Raw genomic sequence first — 23046 nt, forward strand, 5'->3', positions numbered from 1 at the left:
AGAGAACCAAGTCATTCTGAAAACTGATGATCAAGAATGTGTCATGCCTTTCCTATACTTTTCCTATACTTTCCTGTACCTCAACCAAATAGTTGTTGTGATCATTTTTCTTCATTATAATATCCCAGCCAGTAAATGAAGAATGATAGGGTAAAAGTATCACCATTTTGCAAGCCCCTGATGAACTGAAGGATTTAGGCCCTGATCATCAGTGGCCACCAGCATCACAAAAGGGAAGACAACTGGGCAGTACGTGCTTCCTGTAGGAGGCTCACACCACTATGAAGAGGTCGCCAGAATGTCTCACCGACTTAGGTCAAGCCGCTAGACGTAGCTACCAGTTTACAGGAGCCAAAGTGGGCAGACAGAGGAACATGTTCAGAGACACCACAGCAATGCGAGCAGCAAAATGCAGACTGTAGGAAATCCAATAGCACAGTTGACCCAGTTTTTTCAACAAACTATAAGGAAAAGAGAGACTTAGAAGGTGCATTAGCTCAAGACAGCCGTAGGCCTTGTCTTGATCCTGATTTCAACAACTGTGAAAAGATAGAAGATCAGGGAAACTTGAACACTAACTAGATATTTGATGATATTAAGGAACTATGTTAATCCCTTTGGGTGTTACAATGACATTAAAGGCCCATGGGGCCGGGCCTCCCATCCCCAAGCTTACCATGGGACTCCAGAGAGAAAGGGGGAAATGTCCCCTCTGCCAGCAGAGCCCAGGGAGGGAGAAGGGAGGGGCTGAGCCTGTGAAGCCCAGTGTGTTCGTCCAAATGTGTGGGCAAATGACTTCTCCACTGGCGAGGAGTGTGCGAGGGGTGAGGAGAGAGGCCAGAGCGTTACTGAAGGGTTGTCTTCCACCTGGAATCATGAGGATGGGCAACCATGCTCCTGTAGCGCCTGAGGCTTAAACAGGTTAGCACATGGAGGACACCAAACCCTAGTGCTACTGTCGTGGGTTTGTAACTGCTTCTATACAAGTTGGGGGTTCTTGTAGACATACCCCTCTTTACCATTTGTGCAGGAAATTGGAAGCATGACTTCGATGCTAAGTGGAAGGAGGTTCTAAAGTGACTGAGCTGTCCCTGGCTGTCACTCACTCCCTGAAGGCTAGAAAGGAGTGGCATTTGCAGTTAGCCAAACCATGTGCTTATGGAGTCCTCTTGGCAAGATGAGAGCTGAACCTGTTGTCTCCTATGCCCTGTGTCTCCCTCTAGCTGCAATGGCAAACGCTACCTGGAGACACTCCCCAACACCAGTATCATCATCCCCTTCCACAACGAGGGCTGGTCCTCCCTCCTCCGCACCGTCCACAGCGTGCTGAACCGCTCACCCCCGGAGCTGATTGCCGAGATCGTGCTGGTTGATGACTTCAGTGATCGAGGTAGGACCCCCACCCCCGACCCCAGCTTCCTGCCCCTGCGCTCCATCCAGTGACTGGCCAAAGGGGTGGCAGGTTTTCTTCTTCAACAGCACCAGCAGATGGGCCACCGTTTACTAATGCTTGTTGTGTGCCTGGCCATGACCCTGGCCCTGTACACAGTATCTCATTTAGTCCTCAAAACATCCCGTGAAGTAGATTCTGTTTTTATCCTATTTGTATCAATGTGTGCTGAACTGCAAATAACAGAAAACTCGATAAACAATAGCTCAAATAGGTAAGGGCTCATTCATTCATTCATTCATTCATTTCACCATAAGATCCAGGACTGGTATAGCTGCCTCAGGCTGTCATCAAAGAACCAGGCTTCTCTGTTCCTTCTTCCTCATTCTCATGGTCCCAAAATAGCTGCTGTACCTCTGGGAAGTCTGCCTTCCAGGCAGGGAAAAGGAAGAAGGATAAAGAGAACAAAGCCTCCCTTTTTCAAGATTTTGCCTTCTTATTCAGGAAAGACTTCTGGCCAGAAAACTCTGACATCCAGGCCTCCCTATCTGCCAGGGTGCCTGGAAATGAAAGTGTTTTGATTTGGGGCGTCTTGAAGAGAGGTAGGAAAGGGAGATGTACATTAGAAAAGGGGCTGAGCGTGCCTTTCTCTGGTCTCTGCCACACAGTTCTACAGCTGAGAAGACTGAGCTCCAGTTCGCCTGCTCTGAGCAGTCTCACTGCCTGGTTGAACCTACCGGCCTATCGGTCAGGGCTCTACTAGGTACTGTCCAGGGGTACCAGCCACAGCTGCCCTCTCCTCCAGCAGGCCAGGTTCCATCCTGCCTCGGGATCTTCCCTGCTGCTCCCTCTGCCTGCACGTCCTCCTGCCAGCTCTTCTCATGCTGGCTCCCCACACCGTCTTCGGTTAGGGGTGTCATCAGCACTGCTCACTCCACTACGTGTGTCGTTGCGTAGTTGCATGGCTCTTTGTTGTTGGTCCTCCTCACTAGATCATTCGTGGTCTAGAGCAGAGGATCCGTGACTGTGTGCGACTGAGTGAATGAATGGACAAGGAGGGAGAAAGCACGTCCCAGCCATACACGCACTCACACATACGCACGCGCACGAGCATACATGCACACACACATGCATACGCACACGCATACACGCACACAAAGCCACACCAGCAGCAGGGTCATTTGCAGCCACGGAGATAGCCGTGGCTGGGGAAGACAGACGTTCCTTCCATGGCTGGTGCTAGCCTGTGTCTCTGTGCTCAGCTGCAGGTCCCCGTCACCTGTGTTCTGAAGCAGCAGCTGTCCAGGGGGTGGACCCTACACCACTTGGCAGGATCCCTGTCTGAGTGTTGTGGGGCATGAGTGCCCCAGAGGTAGAAGAAACCACACATCCACTGGATTAGAAACAAGTGTGTCTCCCTGCTCAATTAGAAAAGAATTTTAAGACCATCTAGGCTGTTGGCTTTCAGTGTGCATCTCAGAACAGTAGAGGCCCAGGGGTGCCTCAGGGAGCACTGTGAGCAGTAGGGTGAGCCTTGCTGGTGCAGCGGGGCATTGGGGGGCGGGTGAGCTCAGCTCCCTCTCCTGGCATGGTCTGTGTTTGGTTTCTGAAAAGGTGTTCACTAAGAGGAGCTGCACTGCTTATGGATGCATGATAATCACAGGTACCACTCAGCCTGCTCCTTTTACAGGTGGGAAACCCAAGGCTAGAACTGTGGTCAGGCTAAACTAGAGCTCACAGCTGGCTGGTTGCAGAGGAAGGACAAGAAGCCTGTCTCCGGGCTCCCAGGGCAGCCTGTCCCTCCTCACCTCAGCTGGTTATGAGAAACGTGGCAGAAGTGCGGCACTCTTCTCTATCCCCAAGGACACTTCTCAATAAATTACTTTTCCATGGTATTAAAGAGCAGGGTTCTTTCTAAAAAGAGCTCATTATAAAACACATCCAATCCTGGGCTATAATGGTTTGCACCTCTAATATCCCAATCTCCTCAGTGATAAAAATAACATGATATACCCACCCCCCAATAATAAAAGAACGTGAAAGTCTTCAGAAAGAAGGGGTAAATTTCATAAGAATGACATTTTCCAAGTGCATCTCTTTCTCCAGAGAGCAAAAATACTGGTCCAATGTGGTGCCATTGCGGGACCCTAATAGGATAGGGAAGAGAAGAGATACTATCCCTGTTTCCCAGATGAGAATGACAACTGAGGCCCCTGACTGTTGCCCTTTCCTCAGTGAATCAGGCGCGCAACCCAGAGGCCAACTCTTACCTCATGCCCCTCAGTCCTGCACAGTGGCTGTCAGCTTTCCCAACCTGCATTTTTCAGAAAAGCAATCATTATTCTGGTTTCAAGAAGGAATTCTTAAGGCAGCTTTGGAAGAAAACTTACTCAGCAGTGATTGTTTTAAAAATGAGATTTGGGAGAAGCAATTTCAGAACTATGGAGAGGCCTGTCCAAAGTACAGCAAATACGGGCCATCATAAAAGACAGATGTCTTTGGGCCCTGTGAGCAGAGGCAGTTCTCAGAGTTGAAATTCATGGACGCCAACTACGGGCTAGATTGGGGCTGCCCAGCAGAAGGCATTTTCCTCTGAAATGAGTCTCCTCCAGGCTCCTCAGGGCAACTAATTGTAATTCAGCTAAGGGTTGAGACCTTGGGTAGGAGACAAAATTGGAGCAGATGAATGCTTGAAATAAGATCCAGGGCTCTGTGCAGGGAGCGCTGGGGAGTAGACTGGAGGCTGGTGCTGACCCCAGAACAGTCATGGCCTTGCCTGCAAATAGAGCGTGCCGAGTTTTCCAGGGGTGTCCAAAAGCTCTTCAAATGTGTGAGCCTTGCTTGAGGATTAGGAGGACATGGAGGTGTTTTTGTACCAGTGGGAAAGAGAGATGAGGGTAGAGAGGAGCAGACCTGCCTCCAGATTACGCTGCCCGGAGGGGAGATGTTTTATTAGAAGAAAGAAGAGAGGCCTTTGTTCATCTGTTTTTTTTTTCTATTCCTTTTCTCCTTCTCCTCCGCACTTTCAAATAGTGTTGGTTTTGCAGAAAAATAGGATATGTAGTAATGGAAAGGGTTATTGTCCTTGGCTGAATGACGATGGGCTCTCTGGAATGTTCCCCCATCAGGGAGCAAACAAACAAGCACGTGCACTGGGAACGGTGCCCTTGAAGGAAACCTTAAGCAAGTGTTTCAAGTGTTTGCAGAGCTCGTGATGGTTCATCAGCAGTGATTGGTGCTGGGAGGATCATGGACATTGCCCGACCTACTGGCTCACACAGGAGAGGGCCCTCACTGATGAAGCTGGAGTTGGGTCCTCTTTCCATGATGGGCTTATTAATTCTGACCTGCACTCTCATACCATTGCCAGTCATGGGGACCCGTCAAGGACATCCATTTTTGCCCTGTCCTGCTCTGCATTTCAACACACCGCTCTTGACACTGCATACAGGTCTGTTCCTCTCTCAGCCTCCATCTGCTGCCAGGAACCCCACAACTCTTGGGGTGGCCATTCCCCACCTGCACCGTACTGTGTCTGTACTGTGTGTTTTGTTTTTCTCTACGCTTGTCCTGATTTAATTCAAATTCATATATTCAACAAATTTCATGAATTGATCGTACTCGATGCTGTACTAGGCACGCTGGGGATAAAACAGAACCAAGACAGACATACCCCCCCAAAGACTCACATCTAGAAGGGCAGACGGATGAGGTAAGAGACAATCATAAGACCATGGAATGTCTGCCTGTCAGTGGAGATCCAGGCTCTGTGGAGCACAGAGAAGGTCAGGGAACACTTCACAGAGAAAATTCCAGCTAAACTCAATCCTAATGGGTAAATAGCTAATACTCCCCAGGGCATGGGAAGAGGCAGAGAGAACAGCATGAGCCCAGGATAGGAGTGAAGGAGAAAACTTTGAAAGTGCAGAAAGAGCTGATAACCTCATCATCTGCAGGCAATTACTATTAGCATTTAGGTCCCCCCCACTCAAGTTTGTCTGTCTTAATACACTTTATCTTGTAGATCAAATTTAGGTTCACTGCAAAGTCAAGCCGAAAGTGCAGACAGTTCCCATATGCCCCTCCACCCGCACCCCACACGTAGCTAACCCCCAGACCCCGTCAGTGCTCTGCACCTCCGTCAGAGTGGTCCACTGGTGACAACTGATGGACCTATGTTGTCACATCATCATCACCCCAAATATATAGTTTTATATTGGGGTTCGCTCTTGGTGTCATATATTCTGTGGGTTTGGACAAATGTGTGAGGACATATATCCACCATTATGGGGTTGTATTGAATAGTTTCTCTGCCTTAAAACTCTTCTGCTCTGTGCCTGTTCATCCTCCCCTCCCCCTAGCCCCTGGCAGCAACTGACCTGCTTGCTGTCCCCATAGTTTTGCCTTTTCCAGAGTGTGTGATGTAACTGGAATCATACTGTATGTAGCCTTTTCAGATTGGCTTCTTTCCCTTAGTAATAGGCATTTAAGGTTTCTCCTTGTCGCTTTATAGCTTGTGGCTCATTTCCGCTCGCTGCAGACTAATACTCCATTATCTGTGGCTATCGTGGTCTGTCTGTGTGCTCTTCTGCTGAAGGACATCCTGGTTGCTTCCGAGTGTGGGCAGTTACGAATAAACCTGTTACAAACATCCATGCACAGGTTTTTGTGTGGACATGTTTCGACCCTCGTAGATAAATAGCAAGGAGCACAGTTGCTGGATTACATAGTAGGAGTGTGTTTAGTTGTGTAAGAGACTCTGTGAATGAGAGTTGCTGTTGATCCTCACCCTCGTCGGCATTTGGTCCTGTCAGTGGTGTGGATTTGTGCCTTTCCGATAGGTGTGTAGGAGGATTTTGTTGCTGTAATTTGCATTTCCCTATGATCTTTGCTGTTGAGCATCTTTTCAGATGCTTCTCTGCAAATTGTATGTCTTGTTTGGTGTCCACTGTCTTTTCATTTCCATTTCCATTTTCATACCCTCCCAGTCCCCTTCTAGCTCCACTCCCACTGGGCGTAACCAATGTTAATAGTCTGGTGCGCGTTATCCTGCACAGTAATACTAACATGTAACAGCTCATAGTAACAGGAAGTAGTACTTACTGAGCACTTGCTTTGTGCTAAGCGAATTCATGCATTCGTTACCATTGCCTCTCTTGAGGGTTCTGTCATTCCCAGTATGAAAACCACTGGACTCAGTGATCTCAAACCTCTTTTTTCTGCTTGAAAATGGCCATATTTTTATCCCCATTTTACAGATGAGAAAACTGAGATATAGAGAGATTAAGTAAGTAGTCTGCATGTACTTAACCCAGAGAAGCAGAACTTTGATTTAAAACCATGCACGCTGATGCTAAAGCCTTTATCCCTCATCTTTACATGTTTTTTTTTTCCTTTTAATGGGGTTATCCTGTACCCATTACTCTTTTTATTCCTGTTAATGTATCACAGACATCCCCTAAGTCAAAAGATAGAGAGCTAACTCATCTGTTTTTTAATAGCTAGATGATGTTCCACACCGTGAGCCTGTGTGTAGTGCCTTTACGTTGTACTTTGTGTCACGGACACCCAGTCGTATTTAACTTTGTATCCGGGTTTCTCTTACTTAATTTTCTACCATGAGCTGCCTTTGTCATTATAAACTGTCACACCTCTCCTCCTCTGAGGCAACTGTGCCATAGAGACAGGAGTCAGATGACCCCAGAATACAAGCTGTATTGTTGGAGAGGCTGATCCAGAGAACACAGCATTGATCTGTTCCTACCGCTTTCCTCCTGAACTAAGTGACTCCAGGACGAGCTTAGCGGCCAAGGATCTGTGAGCCTCCCTGGCAAGGCAGAGCCCATGCCAGTGAGCACACCCCAGGCAGGAGAGCATGAAGCAGCACATGCAGGTAGAATGACTGTTTGTATTTTAGCTGCCCAGCATGACCTCCCCTGACCACCCCAGAAGTGAAACAGTGCTCCCTCTGTAGTAGGAGGCAGGAGAGGCAGTGCCGCCTTACAAACGATAAAACCAAGGTTCAAAGAGTTTGGTGGTAAGTGGCCTAAACTGCTTACCTGCCCTTACAGTACAGGAGTCCCCCCTTATGGGTGGGGATATGTCCCAAGGACCGCAGTGGATGCCTGAAACCACAGATACTACCAAGCTCCATATTTACTGTAGTCCTTCCTATACATACCTACCTGTGATAAGTTTAATTGATAAATTATACACAATAAAAGATGAACAACTACTAACAAAATAGAACAATTATAACAATAGACTATAATAAAAGCTATGTGTGAATGCGGTCTCTCTCTCTCTCTCTAAATACATCCTTGTGCCATCCTCCCTTTTCTTGTGATGATGTGAGATGATAAAATGCCTCCACGAGAAGATGAGGTGAGGTGAATGACGGAGGCACTGTGATGTGCCCTTAGGCTGCTGTTGACCTTCTGACCGTATGTCAGAAGGAGGGTCACCGGCCTGGAGAACCACTGATGAGGGCAGGTAGGTGAAACCGAAGAAAGTGAAACCACGGGTAAGGAGGGACTGAGCTGGTCTCCTGCTGGGCGGTAATCCCACTTGACAGGAAGGATTGATCTTCCCCACGATGAGCTCCGTAATCTTAAGAATCCCACATCTTAAGTATCCGTCTCTAGGGTATCTTACCACTAAGAAAACCCACAGGCTTCTTGATTCCCTTCTCCTGTAATATCTTTGACATCTGGAATGCTTCTCTCTTGGACTCCAAAGGAGAGGACTACTAAGCAGATTAGAGCTGTTACAGAATATCAGTTAGTTTATAATGAGGGAAATCTATAAACCTTTTGGTGGGTATCTGGCAGGAACAACTAGATGCAGCAGTCAATATTTTTATGGGCTATTTTGTGCATCTTAAAAAAAATAGGATTTTGTGAATCAAGCACTGTGGATAAATGATTTACTGAGATAGCAAAAAAAATCAGATAAATTGCTCAGATTGTATCTGAAGCATCAAAAACTCTGACGTTTGGGCAAGAATCATCTCTGTAGTGGAAAAGAGCTGCATTATATTTTCAGAAAGGTGACACTTCTGTTGAGGTGGGTGAGCTTTCTAATTTTAAAAACCTGGTGCAGCCCAGCTGTGCTAAATTGCTAATATTCTCTTGATTTTCTTGTGAGGATTAGAAACCAACCCTTTCCACTGTTTTAGTGTTTCCTTGAAAACATAATGGAGGGAAGCAACACCCAAGACAGCAGGTTATTATTAGGGTCCTTGGAATAAGGCTCCCAGAAGCAGGACCACAAAAAGCCCTCGGCTTAGGGCTGACATGAATTATTATTTACTCAGGGTCTTGAGGGAAATGAAATTTGAGGCTGAAATGGAAGGAAGAGGTTCCTTAGTACCTAACTTGATTTGGCTCAAACCAACCAAGTCTTTTTTTTTTTTTTTTTTTAATTTTTATTTATTTATTTGACAGAGAGAGAGAGAGATCACAAGTAGGCAGAGAGGCAGGCAGAGAGAGGAGGAAGCAGGCTCACTGCCGAACAGAGAGCCCGATGCGGGGCTCGATCCCAGGACCCTGAGATCATGACCTGAGCGGAAGCAGAGGCTTAACCCACTGAGCCACCCAGGTGCCCCCCAACCAAGTCTTTTTACATCACTCACACTTAGCTCATTAGGTGTGGAGCTGAAGGGGCTGATTTTGTCTGCATCCCAACAAGGACCAGGCCGTACCAGCAATAACAAGAATGCGGTGTGATACCTGTGTAGCACTTACTGTGAACCAGACACCTCTGCAAGTGATTCAAACACGGCGTATTTGATTTCATACCAAGCCTCTTAGTTGCCAGCATTTGCCTAAAGGGAAAATTCACGTTTAGTAGAAAGTACAAACCAAAGTACAAGAAATTGTCATCCTTTCCCTACCCCACCTCCTAAGTAAAGCAACTTCTAGGTAAAAACAACAAAAAGTTTTTAGGTAAAGAAATGCTTATGTCTAATCTATAGGTCTGCTGTTTTCAGTCACTATAAGTAACAGCCCAGTTCTCTAAATAATAGAGTTCCTAGCCCATTCACAAAGCACACTGGCCGAAAAGTAGGCATTAGCTCTGACCTACGGGTGGACACCTGACATCCAGGCGACTGGTGAATTACTGTGGAAAGATACATCAGGGATTCTCTGCAGAACTTCCAGCCCCCAAAAGGCTCGATCGCATCTTTATTGGGCAACCCCCAACTCCAGAGCCGATTTTGGTTTAAGCTGGATCCAGAGGCAGCTTCAGAGCTGTAAACGCGAACAACTTAAAATGTAACCAGTGTTCATGGCCAAAAAATAGGCAATACTTGACAGCTCTGAAGATGAAGCAGGCTCAATCTACACACTTACACATCATCTATTTATTCCAAAAATTGAAAGGAGAGCATTGCCATCCTGCCAATCAATCTAGTGTTCATGGGCATTGAGAGTTTAATTTCTCTCCTCTCTCTCTCTCTTCAGTCTCTAGATTTACTATCTCAAATAGAAAACTCTGAAAATGTCATTTTTGCATCGTTCTCTAGAACAAAGAAATAGGCATGTATGAGGCCATCGTAACATCCCTTCCTCTTGCGTGGCTTAGTGATGTCGGTTCCTATAAAGTATTAACAGATTCAGACTGCCTTTTCCAAACTTTCTGGATCCTTGTGTATACTCACTTCCTTCTCTTGAAAGACCAAAGCGCTCATTCTTCCCAGAATACTAAAAAAAAATTAATTTTGTTTGCTTCAAAAATGCAGACCTCTTCAGAGATGCCCACATTATTTATGAGCATCCAGGAATCTCAGAATAACCAATAACTCCACCCATCAGCTGTGTGCCCTCCGTTCCTGTGCTAGTAATGTGTGGGATTTACTGGGCATTGCTGACAATCTGCTGTGAGGGTGAATACAGGGGGAGTTATAGACCCCTGCTTTGTGCCCAGTCTTCTCAGAAACTGTTAGGGGTTGTTTTTATTTTCTGTATGCTGCCAGAATATCTGCTCTAGAATATTCTAAATAATAATTGCATTCCAGCGTCTGTTAACATAAAATTCAAATCGACCCTAACCTTCCCAGAAACCCCCACTACAACCAGCAGATTCGTTTCAGCCGGGTGGGAGGAAAGATGAGGCCTGACCTTCCCCAGAAAACACGTCCCTGCTGCCATAAGACAGAGGAAGCAGTGAGTGAATGAAAATGACCTGTAAGTGGACTTTGCTCCTGAGCAGAGTCGACTCTACATATTCGTAGTAGACACAAAACCCCATTTCCTCCCTGCCTTCCTGCTGAGGGATGATGACGGCCAGAATCCATTTGGTGAACTGCTCCTCGCCCCCAGTTTGTTCCTCTGCTCCTGCAGGGACAGCTGGACAATACTAGCACCCAGCCATGGGGATGGCTCTGGCCCATCTGGCCAGTGATGTCCCTTCTCCGTGGCCATGGTGATTCATCCAAGGGGCTGGGCTATGGTGCCAGCTGAGCCCAGCCCATTTGACCCCCGTCCTTTCCCATCTCATGAGCCGTTGCATTCGGCATGGTCTGGCATACGTTGGCATTCAGTAAAGGGTCCTTGTTAATGATGCTGTGGTGGTGGTTAGTACTAGTAACTGGGAAGTGGGGTGATGGGCGCTGAGCTACCCCGTCTGCCTCAAAGGTCTGTTCTAGGGCTCAGATGAAATCAGAAAAGTGTGAGAGCTAAAAACTCCATAAGAACATTGAAGAGGATGCCATTTCCATGGAAGGAAAGAACCCCAAGGAATCACCAGCCTGCTGGCCAAGGAGAAAGTGACCTCAAAAGCAGACAGTCAGCACCTGGAGTGTGTCCCTGTGGCCGCCAGTTCCAGCAGGGTTCAAGCTGTGGGTCGTAACTCTTCCGTGGCAGCGTCAGCCGAGGAGCTTGTTAAAACGCCGGCTGGCAGGGCCCACCCATGGAGGTTCTGGGTCCATGGTGATCCGCATTTTTCACCGGCATCTCATCCTAGTTTGATGGTGTTGAAACGGTGTTTGGACTTGGAAAACACTGGATTCCGGCAATGGCAGGACATAGGTCACAGACAGATGCTATGTTATACAGCAGGATGGTGATTTCTTTGAACGTGTGCATAGTCTGGGCTGCCTGAGGTGCAAACACACACGCACACAGCCCTTGCGGGAAGAGAGAGGTTTGGCCTCTGCCAGACCCCTGTTTTCCAGGACGCCTTGTCATAAATAAGTGCCAGCCTGGAACAGGCCATGTGGATTTATGGTCCCACGTTTAATTTCAACTGCTATTCATTAATCCTGATGATCTCACTTAAATTATTAAACAGTCATAGTCCAATTTCGAGGGCACTAATTATATCCTCGAGAGGCTGTTATTATCTGGATGATCACATACACTCAGCCAACACCAGACTGTTTTCTCCCCACTCATCAGAATTTTATACTTTTTCAGGGTTTTTTCTGTGGCTGAGTGTGTGTGTTTCATAGGACAAGACCTCGCTGCTGAGGAGGGATGAAATCCTAGAGCAGGGGTTTTCAAACTGCGGTATGCATAAGAGTGTCCTGGGAGGTGTGTTTAACATGCAGATTCCCAGGCCCCACGCCCGCCAACACCCAGGTCCTCAGTCTGAGTGGAGCCCGGGAATCCCCACCCTGCCCCTCTGTCTGGAGATTCTGATGCAGGTGGTCCCAGGACCACCGTGGGGAGACTGAAGTCCGGACAGGGGAAACCCGTCATTCCAAGCCCTGCAGCAGAGCCACAACCCACATCTCTGGCCCCGATGTAAGGATCAAATGAGATAATAGATGTGAAAGGACTTTGGAAAGTATTCAGCACTCTATAAATACAAGGAGGCACTATTATTTTCAAGCTGGAACGGCCTTGTGACAGAAATGGCTTAGTACTTTCTCCCTAAATTACCATAATCACCTGTTTGAGGCCCCAACCAAGCTCATAACTCTAAGTGCAGCAGGCATGGAAGAAATTCCTCCTGAAACATCCAGGAAAAAAATATTTCTTTTGATGTGAGAATGTGCTTGGGTCCCTGCCTGGTCCTCTGTCAAAAGTTCCCTGTCTTTTCTGTTACTGGTCCCATCTTTTCTGGGGTAGACCCACATCTCCTCCAGCCTGGGAGCCCCCTGACTTCAAAGCCCTCTTCTCCAGCACATGGATTTCCAGCCCTTTCCAGAGACATTTAAAACTCACTTGTAAACATTTTTGCCCACAAAGGGCTTCTTTCATGTGAGCCCACTTCTAACCACATTTATGACTTCAGAAATAGAGAACACCGCGGTTTTGGTTCTTGGAGCTCAGTGTACTCACCTACCAAGGTTTGCCATGAGGCTAGGTCTGTGCTGCTGATGGTCGCCTCTGCGCCCCGATGCCAGGTCCGTCCTGCCGCGTCACGATGAACCCAGCAGCTCTTGGGAAAGCGTTTCCTCACCTTGAACTAAAATCATTTCACCCTGCAACATCCGTCAACCGGGTTTATTTCGGCCTTGATCTTCCCACGGCCGCCTCCACATTTCAGAAGCCTCTGTTTGTATCTCCACCCACAAGTTCCTTCCACTGTAAGATAAATTTCTTAAAAATGTGGTGGTAGAGTAAGTTCAAGAACAGACACTCTGGTTCTATTCACATTTCAACCTTTATTTTTAAATATTTCTTCCACACTCCCACGGATCCTATCTCTTAGCGAGCTCTCCACATGCAAAACCTCAAGTTCAGGCATTTGCAAGTTACCCACATGCAAAATCTATTTTTAAATCTGGAAGAAATCAAGGCTTTCCACTGATGGTAAGAAGCCTCATGTTTGCAGGCAGCACGACTTCAGAGTTTAGGGAATTTCTGCTCTACTTTCAGGAATCTCTAGCCAGCCTGCACATTTCTGAGATGAGAAGTGCAGGCCCCAGGTGCCCTTCAGTCATAGGGCAGGTTCATGACAAAATCCTGCTTTCCTTCAGGAGCACCTGCTGCTGGCTGGGCACAGGCACCTGCAGAAGTCAGGAGCACAGTCCTGTCTCCCAGTCCGGCTGTTGCCAGTGGGTATGCTGCTGCTGCTGGCCCGACTGTCCACTGGCCTCAAAGGGCAAGGCTACAGTAGCACAGACAGACACCCAGGTCATGTCCTTTTATTTTCCCTTTCACTGATTTACTGTGTGAGCCAGTTATGTGCCAAAGCTCAGCCTTGAATACATTTCCCAGCCAGTGCTGTCGAGTGTCCACCCCATCTTAACATTTGAGCTAGGTGCTAACGCAGCACATACAGTATTCTTAATCCTCTCACGAAGGCATGTGCTCTCATGACGGTAACTACAAAAGCCCACCTTGACAGTACCAGGGATCAATGTTTATGACCATCAACTCCCCTAAAGATACTGTTGTTGTTGTTGTTTTTTAAGATTTTATTTACTTGACAGAGATCACAGTAAGAGAGGCAGGCAGAGAGAGAGGAGGAAGCAGGCTCCCTGCCAAGCAGAGAGCCTGATGTGAGGCTCGATCCCAGGACGCCGGGATCATGACCTGAGCCGAAGGCAGAGGCTTTAACCCACTGAGCCACCCAGGTGCCCCATACTGTTGTTTTTGTAATGGCATGAAATTGTGCTTGTGCAAATTGTTTTTAAAAAAATTAAATGCAGGGGGTCCTGGGTGGCTCAGTCATTAAGCGTCTGCCTTCGGCTCAGGTAATGATCCTAGGGTCCTGGGATCAAGTCCCACATCAGGCTCCCCAATCGTCGGGGAGCCTGCTTCTCCCTCTTCTACTCCCTCTGCTGGTGTTCCCTCTCTCACTCACTCTCTGTCAAATAAATAAATAAAATCTTTCTGAAAAGTTAAAAACAAAACTCAAACCTTAAGTGGTCTGGGCTTTGGATCCTTGGGTTCTAAGGACCCTTGCTCTAGAGTCAGACCATAGGTGACATTGAACTAGTACTTAATTTCTCTGTGTCTCATTTAGTAAAATTGGGGTACTTCCATAAAGAGCTGTGCAGATTAATTGAGATATTGCTCGTAGAGGGATCAGAGCAGTGGCTGGTTCAGAGTAACCACACCATAAGCATTGATGTAGACACCGTAATGTTCCTTGATATGAAACTAATCATCTGTCCCTATTTTTTTTACCTCATCCCCCTTGTAGCTAGCTATACCTCGAGACCCCCAAAGGTTAAACTACCATTATTAACAATAATAATTTATTAAACTAATAATTAATGCCATTGTTTATTAACATTTAATATATGCCTGGAGCTGTTCATTCATAAGCTCACTGAATGCTATGATTGGCATTACTGTCCTGAATATTACAGGTGATAAAACAGAATCAGAAAGATCAAGTTCACACCACAAGTGAGTGGTGGAGTTGGGATCCAAACTCAAGTTTATTTGGATCCAGAATAATACACTCTTATGTATTACCATCTTTGTGATGTTAGTGATAACACATAAAGATTTAACACCTTATATTTTCTGATTTTATTTCTCATAGATCCATTTACTCTCAGCTCTTTGACTTTGGAAATCAGGGACCAGGTTGGGCTGGGATGATTATATCCACCCATCAGGAAAATGAATGAAAAACTGAGCATTTTTCTGCCAGAATTCGCACAGTTGATCTGCTGAGGATTTTTTTTTTCTCCCTCCAAAGCAGAGTGTGATTTTCTTTCCTTTCAACCTTCATGCCGCTGGAAAATTTTAAATTATTCAAGACATTGAAGGTTTATTTTCTGCTGGAAGGCTGCAATGTAATAGCAAGGTATCATTTAAAGAGCTGTCTGTCTCTGTGAACCACCTTGTTCTGAATACCTGCTCTGGCATAGAGTGGGAAGCTATGCATTTATCTATCATTGGTGGCTTGTAACTGCCTTAGATCAATCCTGTTATTCTTTCTCCATGGCCAGTACCCCAAAATAAATGGCTGGGGGGTGCACAGGGCATTGAAATCATTTGTGTATCATCAGCCACTTACTTCTCTTCTGCCATTTGCATCATGATGGAAAGTCGTGTGGGGGATTCCATTTTCACTACAGACTGAATGTATTGCCCATGTGTATTACCAATTTGGATATTAATCATCCCAATCAGAGAATGCTCTCTCAAATATTATATCACCCCCAAGTCATGCTATTCACACCATGTTCATCATAAAGATAAAAATGCCAACTCCTGTTTCATTCTTCCTTTTGACACCATTTCTGTACAAAGAGATATCCTTTTCCAGTGTTTATCATTAGTGACAAGAGAATTTTTGTGTAGAGGAGTCAAGAAGCTACATTATTTTTTCCTCCATTAATTCCTCATCAGTTCAGTGGCGTCATGGAGTAAAAAACTTCATCAAGTGACTTTTCCAGATATTGGTATGAGAACTGGTAGACCACCTTTGGTTCCTGCCCTGCCAGTAAATAGCTTTGTGACCTTGAACAAATTACATCATCTCCTTGGGTTTCAGTGTCTGCATCTAGAAAGTATGGATGACTTCTAAAGTCCTGCCAAGCTTTAAATCCTAGAACTTTAGGATGACTTTCCTCTCCTCTTCCCCAGTGTTTAGAGTTAGCACTTGATGCCTTATAGTTGTCTTAATGAGCATCAGTTTTCACTATAACCCTACTCTCAAGAAATACTGAGGTCTGGAAAAGTTTTTGCTCTTGCACAAGATGACCCAGTGCCTCAGTTTTCAGGAGCCCAGGTTTGGTATTTGTATTTGTCTAATTCTTCTCCCTTACTGCCTGACACTTAGATGATTTTTACTTCTTATAACCTCCAGTGTCTCTGTCCCTCTGAGCCTTTTTCCCGCCTCATTTGCTATTTCAAATAAGCTTTGGAGTAAAAAAATCCAGTACTAAAGTTACTCAAATTTTATCTAAAATAGGGCTTAGGGGCACCTAGGTGGCTTCAGTTCATTACGCATCTGATTCTTGATTTCGGCTCCAGTCATGATCTCGGTTGTGGGATCGAGCCTCCTGTCGGGCTCCATGCTGGGTGTGGCGTCTGCCTGAGATATTCTCTCTCTCCTTTTCCCTCTGTCCCTCCCTTGATATCACTGTCTCTCTCACTCTCTGTAAAATAAATTAGTTAAATAAATAAATATATAAATTAAATGTTCAATTAATCAGTAAAATAAGTGTTAAATAGTTCCCAAGTGGTGACTCAAGGCTCTCACCTGAGCCATGAGGCATGTTTACTGGTCACAAAGAGGATGCAGCCTTTAATTCTAAAAGGGAGTAATCAGGGAGGGCTTCCTAGAGAAGATGGAAGGGGTTTCCCTGGCCTAAGGGAATAGCATAAGCAAAAGCACAGAGGCAGGATGGTATATCAGCAATAGACTGGTAGTAGTGATTGTTGAGAGACTATACCCCTTGAGTGACAGACCTCTGCTTCTCTGCTGAGCTAGGAGCCCAATATTTCCCAGTCTTTAAGGAGACATAACGTGACAGAAGTCTCTATGTGTGAAGTGCAGTCTGGGAGAGTGTAATTTAAATTCTGAAATATCAGAATTTCCAGACATTTAAGAAACTTCCAGAATGTCAATGTTTATGGGTCAGTGGGAGACAAAATATCATGGCTGGTGCAAATAATGCAGGATTTCTTATGGCCATGATTATCAATTACAGAAGAACCATAAGCCACAGTCCTTCTGGAACCCCTAGAGCTGTATTGTCTGATACAGTAGCCACCAGCTATGTGTGGCTATTGAAATTTAAATGGAAACTCAGTGAAGTTAAAAATTCAGGTTCTCCCGTCACACAAGACATATTCCACATGTCCAGTAGCCTCACATGGGGAGTGGCTACCCCGTAGGATGGGACAGAGACAGAACATCACAGAAAATTCTCTTGGATGGTGCTACTCCAGAGGGCCCAAGCGTGAAACAGCAGTGATGTGCGGTCGCTACGGAGCGGGAAGTGCCGGAGAGGAAAGCAGGAGGGGGTGCTTGGTGTAGAATGTCTGGGCTTGCCCTGTATCTTCAGCATGGCGGGAGCCAGGTGCAGGGTCCTGGCTCTGCAGGGCAGTGTTTGCTCAAACGTCCGCTTTCAGCAATGCAGGGAAATGAACCCAGCCTGCCCTGCTCGCAGGAGTGTAAGGTGACGGCATATGGATCAGAACTCCCTAAAAATAGCCTTTGATCTAGCAATTCCATCTCTAGAGGAAACCATCAAAGATGAGCAAATAGATGTCTGGACATGGATGTTTGCTGTAGTGTTATCTGTAACAGCCAAAACCAACGGAAATAGCCAATGACGTGCTGGTAAAAAGTAGCAACAGCTGGAGTGAAGGTGGGGAGCCCTGATTTGAAACATTGCTGATTTCTGTGGTATTAACTGCTCCCTCCCTATACTGCCCTTTAAAAAAATTAATTTATTTATTAATGTGTTTGTTTATTTAAGAGAAGGAGAGGTGTGCAAGTGAAGGGGGACGCCAGCAGAGGGAAGGAGAGAGGGAGGGAGAGAATCCTCTTAAACAGGCTCCACGCTCAGCACAGAGCCCTACACGGGGCTCAGTCCCATGGCCCTGAGTTCCTGACCTGCGCTGAAATCAAGAGTTGGATATTTAACCGCTAAGCCACCCAGGCGCCCCCTCCCCCCCCCCTTTTTTTTTAAGATATACGGGCTTCTTTTATCTTTGCTTTCCAGACAAACACATTTTTCTTTACCTAACTAGGCAGAGGACAATCATTAGTCACTATACTCATGCTATCACTGAATACCAAGTACCTTAGTTGCTTGGAGAACTCAGCATCAGGGCTGCTGCTAACAAGTTCGAGGAGCTCCTCAAAAGGAGCTAGCTGTAGGCTCTCTTGCAATGCTCATTCATCTGTTCCCTGTGCTCCAGCTGGGCAAAGTAGCATCTGCTGAATGCAATCTGGGCTACTCAGGAGCTCCACCGCTGGCTTCCAGACTTCTGTTGAGAAAGTTTCTGGCAGCATTACCAGCTGAGAGACTGGGCCTCCTTCGAGGGGAGGAGAAAAGATACCAGAACCTGAGAACACATCTATAGGAATATTACTCCGTCGTCTGAGCTCTTCAAGCACGCGTGCAGCACGCAGGGTCTCAGCTGTTGTCAGGTCATAGCAGTGAGTCAAGCTCTCACGACATCATTGCAGACGACTTTAACCACATCCACATGGCTTAGTCCGTGGCGTAAATGCCTGGCAAATTCAACACACCCCACCGTGATGGCAGTGACTCTGTGAATGTGACCATCCTTCCCCGGGTGGGCATAAAGCTCACCTATTAATCAGGGTCTCCTGGCCTTTGACTGAGTGCTTACTGTGTACCAGGCTCCATGCTAAAGTGGTTTGTACTCATGTCTCAGTACTTCTCCATGGCCGCCTTGTGACGTGCGGATAGTTGTGACCCCCATTTTGCATTTGCAGACCCTGAGGCTGGAGAGGTGAAGTGATTTGGCAAAGGTCAAATGACTGGTGAGTTGTGGGGCCGGGAGCTTCCCTGAGATGAGTGGGCCCCAGGCCCATCCCACTCCCTTCTACCATTTCTCTGGTCTCTGCCCCCAGAGACCTTGCCTATCAGGCAGCAGAAGGGAAATGGCCTTGGATCTGACACTGTCACCTGCCATTTTTCAAATTATGCCAGTTACATGTCTGTTCATGCAGAAGCCTATTTGCTGGCATTTAATGGGCAAAGCCTTGTAAATGGTTGACCAACTTCAGTAAGGTGATGGGCAGCCCCGAGCCTGAACACAGACACCAGATGACAGCTGCGCTCCCACTGACTGTTTTCTTCATATTTGAAGGGGCCAAACTCCCCATAGCAGCTGCTGAGGACATTTTATTCATGTTTTCAGGTTTAAGAAAGCTTTGCTCTCTCTGAAGTCTTACATCAGATTATAAGTATGACGAGGAAGAAATTTCACTCAGGCGGGCAAAACTGTAAACTTTTTAAAAAATGGGATTTCCTGCCTCAAACTCTGTCATCTGAAAGTCGCCTTCAGACCCAGGCCCCCTCACCCACTCTGACTCTCCCTCTGCTTCTCTGATTACCGCCTACTCCCTGAGCCCCGCTCTGCGGAGCTCTGAGTCCTAGTGAGGGCTGGACGCTTACACAGGAGGTGTTCTTCCAAAGGTACTGTTTCTGCCAGCACCTTGGCTTTACAGGAACTGCTGTTTGTGTCAGTTTTCCGACGTTGGTTATGGCTTCTATCTCCAGGGCTGTGGTGTTTCTGTGTAGGTTTCAGGGTGCTGGGAGGGATAGTAAAGGGGGTGAAGCACTAGTTGGCGAGCAGAAACAGACAGCAGTGATGCTGCCACCGCTGCACCCCGGTATTTATTTAAATATCATCCCCCCCCACATTTGATTTAATTGTTTGCCAGCTCCCCAGCAAAGGTGCTTACAGGGGAAGCCCTCTCTACCTCACCCAGAGGAATGAAACAAAGCCCTTGTCTCTTGGCAAACTCCGCTCCACCTTTCTGGACCAGGCTCAGTGAAGCCATCTCCTCCCACCTCTCATCCTCAAGCAGGACAGTGAGGATCCTTCCCTCCTTTTGCCCTCCTCCTGAAATAACTCACGTATGGTGCCCACCCCAGCATTGCCGTGTCCACTTTCCTATTCAACCATAAGTTCCCTGAGGCTGTCGACCATGTCTTAGTTACCTCTGCATCCCTGGCACCCCACACAATGCCAGGTGCAGAGCGGCATCATTAAGTGTCTGTTCAATTAATGGACAGATACCAGAGCGCCTTGGAGGCCTTGAATCAAAGCCCACCTGAGGCTGTCTCCTCATCTCGCCCTCTCTTCCATAGTGTCAGGACACTGGGTGGGATGTGTTATAAGGTGTGTTGCATGCAGGTCATTTTCTTGTTTAAGACTTATCTGTGTGTGTGTGTGTGTGTGTGTGCAAGTGACCAGGGGGATGGGACGGAGGGGGAGAGAATCCTCACGCAGACTCTTCACTGAGTGCAGATCCCAGGATCCTGAGATCAGGATCTGAGCTGAAATCGAGTCCCTCCTTAACCAGCTGAGCCATCCAGGTGCCCCAGGCAAGTCATGTTGTTACTGACAGCTCTTGAAGCACCCGGGCTTGTAAATGACTTACTTTTTATTTTACAAATGAGAGCAAATGTATGGTTCTTCTTTGTCTTACTTAGTCTCCATCCTCTCAAAAACAGGCCCTAAGCTGCGGCTAGCAAGGAGCAAACCCAAGACAATGAGGCGGAGGGTAGAAAAGGGAGAAGGAGCAAGAAACCAGAGGCAATTGCAGCAGAGGCTCCCACTGTCCAGTAAGGTCCGGTGTGGGCAGGCAGGAGCAATCAGCTGTGTGGGGGGCTGCCTCCGTAGATTGTGAGAAGGAACAGCATCTGGGCGTCATCCCTGCGCATGGACGGGAGAGAGGAAGGAGAATTTCTCTCATCGATTTCCCCGTTGGTCAAAGCTCAAACTCCTTCCCAGCCCCTTGGTGACCACTCAGAAAGCCAGATTCCATCTCCTGCCATAATGTATGGTGTTTTCTGGTAGCTCAAGTGTCCACATGACCAGATGGGGATGGGTGCCCCCTGCCTCCACCTGGGAGAAAACCCACAGCTGTGTGTCTATCTGTCCTTATCACTATGACACACATTTGCTGTGCCCTGAATGGTACAAACACATGATGGCATTGTGACTCTTGGAACTCCGGGCACAGGGATGCTGCAAGACCCCGTTATGGTCATGTGAGCCTGTCACTTCATGAACATCCACCAGTCACTTGCATTGCCATCTCTACTCCAAGTCCGGTGCTGTTTTTTGCTTGCTTGCTTCGTTCTCATCTCTGCAGCTAGATCATCAGGCTCTGGCACTGGTCGTGGTCAGATGTAGGATGCTCTGGCCATATAGGGCCTCGCCAGTGCTCACAGAGCTGAGATGGGACAAATGAGGGGTCCAAGTCAGGTATCTGCCCTCACAGGGCACAGAGTCCAGTCGGCCTGGCCCACCTCAGCCCCCAGTACCACCCTCTTTCTTCCTCACACTCCTCGTCACCCTGCAAGGCCCCAGTTGGTCAGGTCCTCTGAGATGTCATATTGGGTGCTCCAGCCCATGCTGGTCTCCCTTTTCTGGGGCCCTGAGGCTTGGATGCTGAGCCTAGAAGGTGGACCCTCACTGTTTGGTCTGTGTGCTTCCAGGCCCGGCACCTGCCTCTCCTGCTGTAGAGTGAGCAGTTGAAGGGCAGAGGTACAGGGAGTGGGCCTGCCTGCTGAAAGCTTGCTGGCTATGTGACCCCTTGTTATGAATGGTGTGTTTGAGGCAAACACCGCTACTGTGTGTCAAAGAATTGATTTTTTGGTATCCTAACTTTCTTTTTTAGTGAGACTCTCTGATACCTCTCTATGCCTCCCAGTTTGAGTAAGTTGGTTTCCTCCCATCTTGCAGATGAGGAGACTGAAATGCAGGGATTAAGTGGCAAACCTGTCAGACTGACTCCGGACACCATCCCTCTTGTGTTTCCATTCTTAGTGTAACCCAGCGAAGTCAGCTCTGTGGCAGTGGCCACATTTCAGAGATGAAGAACTTGAGGCCCAGAAAGGATAAATGAATGGCTTAAGGTCACATAGAAAGGCCAGCCTCAGGTCTAGAACGCAGGTCCACCAAGGACCACCCCCACCCCACAGCCCCTTCTTCCTCTGGGTCACAGACCTAGCACCTTAGTGCCACCATCAGTGAGATGCTTGGCTGAAAGACTCCATTTCCTGAAAGCCTCTGTGCTAATGTTTAGAACGGGAACAGATTCTGAGGTTGAATTTGTTTCTTCTTTCTGTGGACTCAAAGGTATCTCCAGCTAAGATTATGTCTCCATTTACAGACCTGCCAACTGGGCCAACCCCCTCCCTCGAATATGCTAGAGGCCTTCGGCTGCACACATCTGACACGATAACAGGTTCAACAGGCTCCCCCACGTTGCACAGATCACCCCTGGTGCATTGTGTCTTCCCATCTACCTGTCAGAAATACATAGGGAACCCTTGAAAACTGAAGAAGCTGGTGCTTCTATCAGGGAGGACACAGGGTGTACCAGGAAAGCTGAGAGGCCTCAGGGGTTTCGGAGGAAAAAGGCAAGAGAAATCTGGGGGAGGAATCCGAGGCAGGCCGGTGGCAGGGCTGAGGGGAGGCATCACCAGTCCATTAGAAAACTCACATCCTCAGGCCCATCTGTTACCAGCCCTCCCCGCTCCAGATCATCATCTCCCCATCTGTGAAATGAGGAGACTGGCCTATGTCTGTGCTTTGCCAACTTTTTTTTTTCTTTTTTTCAATAGTGAAAACTTTTTTAAAAAGAAATCTTGCCCAAGAGTCCAATGTAGAAAACAATTTCAAGTATGTCCCCCCACACCCAGCCCCACCTCTCAGGAGGTGGGAGGAACACCTGGGTTCAACTCCAGCATCCCAGGGTACATGGGTGAAAACCAGTGCCCTCTGTGGTTTCTAAGCCCTGTGGTTTGCAGGGAAGAAGACCCAGTGGGGCGGGGGACGGGGGTGGGGGGAGACTCCCAGACAAAGAGAAGCTTCAGAGGCTCAGCTCACAAGGACCTTGGGTCCCTGTGCCTTATACCAGGGTTTCTCCACGGGGGTTCAGTGGATCCAAGAGTTAGCCAGGAGTTTTTTAATTTGCCGTTTCATTTTGAGTTTTAATCTTTAAAAAAATTCTTTTAGCAACTATGAAGATGCTTCTCTTTGCAGTGAAAATTCACACATGAAAGTCAGAGAGTT

The 23046-nt window shown here is 47.3% G+C and overlaps 1 protein-coding gene across 2 annotated transcripts in view; it reads left to right on the plus strand.

Moving 5' to 3' along the window:
* GALNT10 (polypeptide N-acetylgalactosaminyltransferase 10) overlaps positions 1–23046 on the plus strand; it is a 214493-nt gene that overhangs the window by 123511 nt on the left and 67936 nt on the right. For both annotated transcript variants that reach the window (XR_007127479.1, XM_047730357.1), the window contains exon 4: positions 1224–1390. Coding sequence is in view for 1 of the 2 variants with exons in the window: in XM_047730357.1 (XP_047586313.1) it covers positions 1224–1390 (167 nt within the window). In the remaining variant the exon portion in view is untranslated. The remainder of the gene's footprint in view (positions 1–1223; positions 1391–23046) is intronic.

This window comes from Lutra lutra, chromosome 5 (genome assembly GCF_902655055.1).
Source record: "Lutra lutra chromosome 5, mLutLut1.2, whole genome shotgun sequence".
In the NCBI taxonomy this organism is placed as follows: Eukaryota; Metazoa; Chordata; class Mammalia; order Carnivora; family Mustelidae; genus Lutra; species Lutra lutra.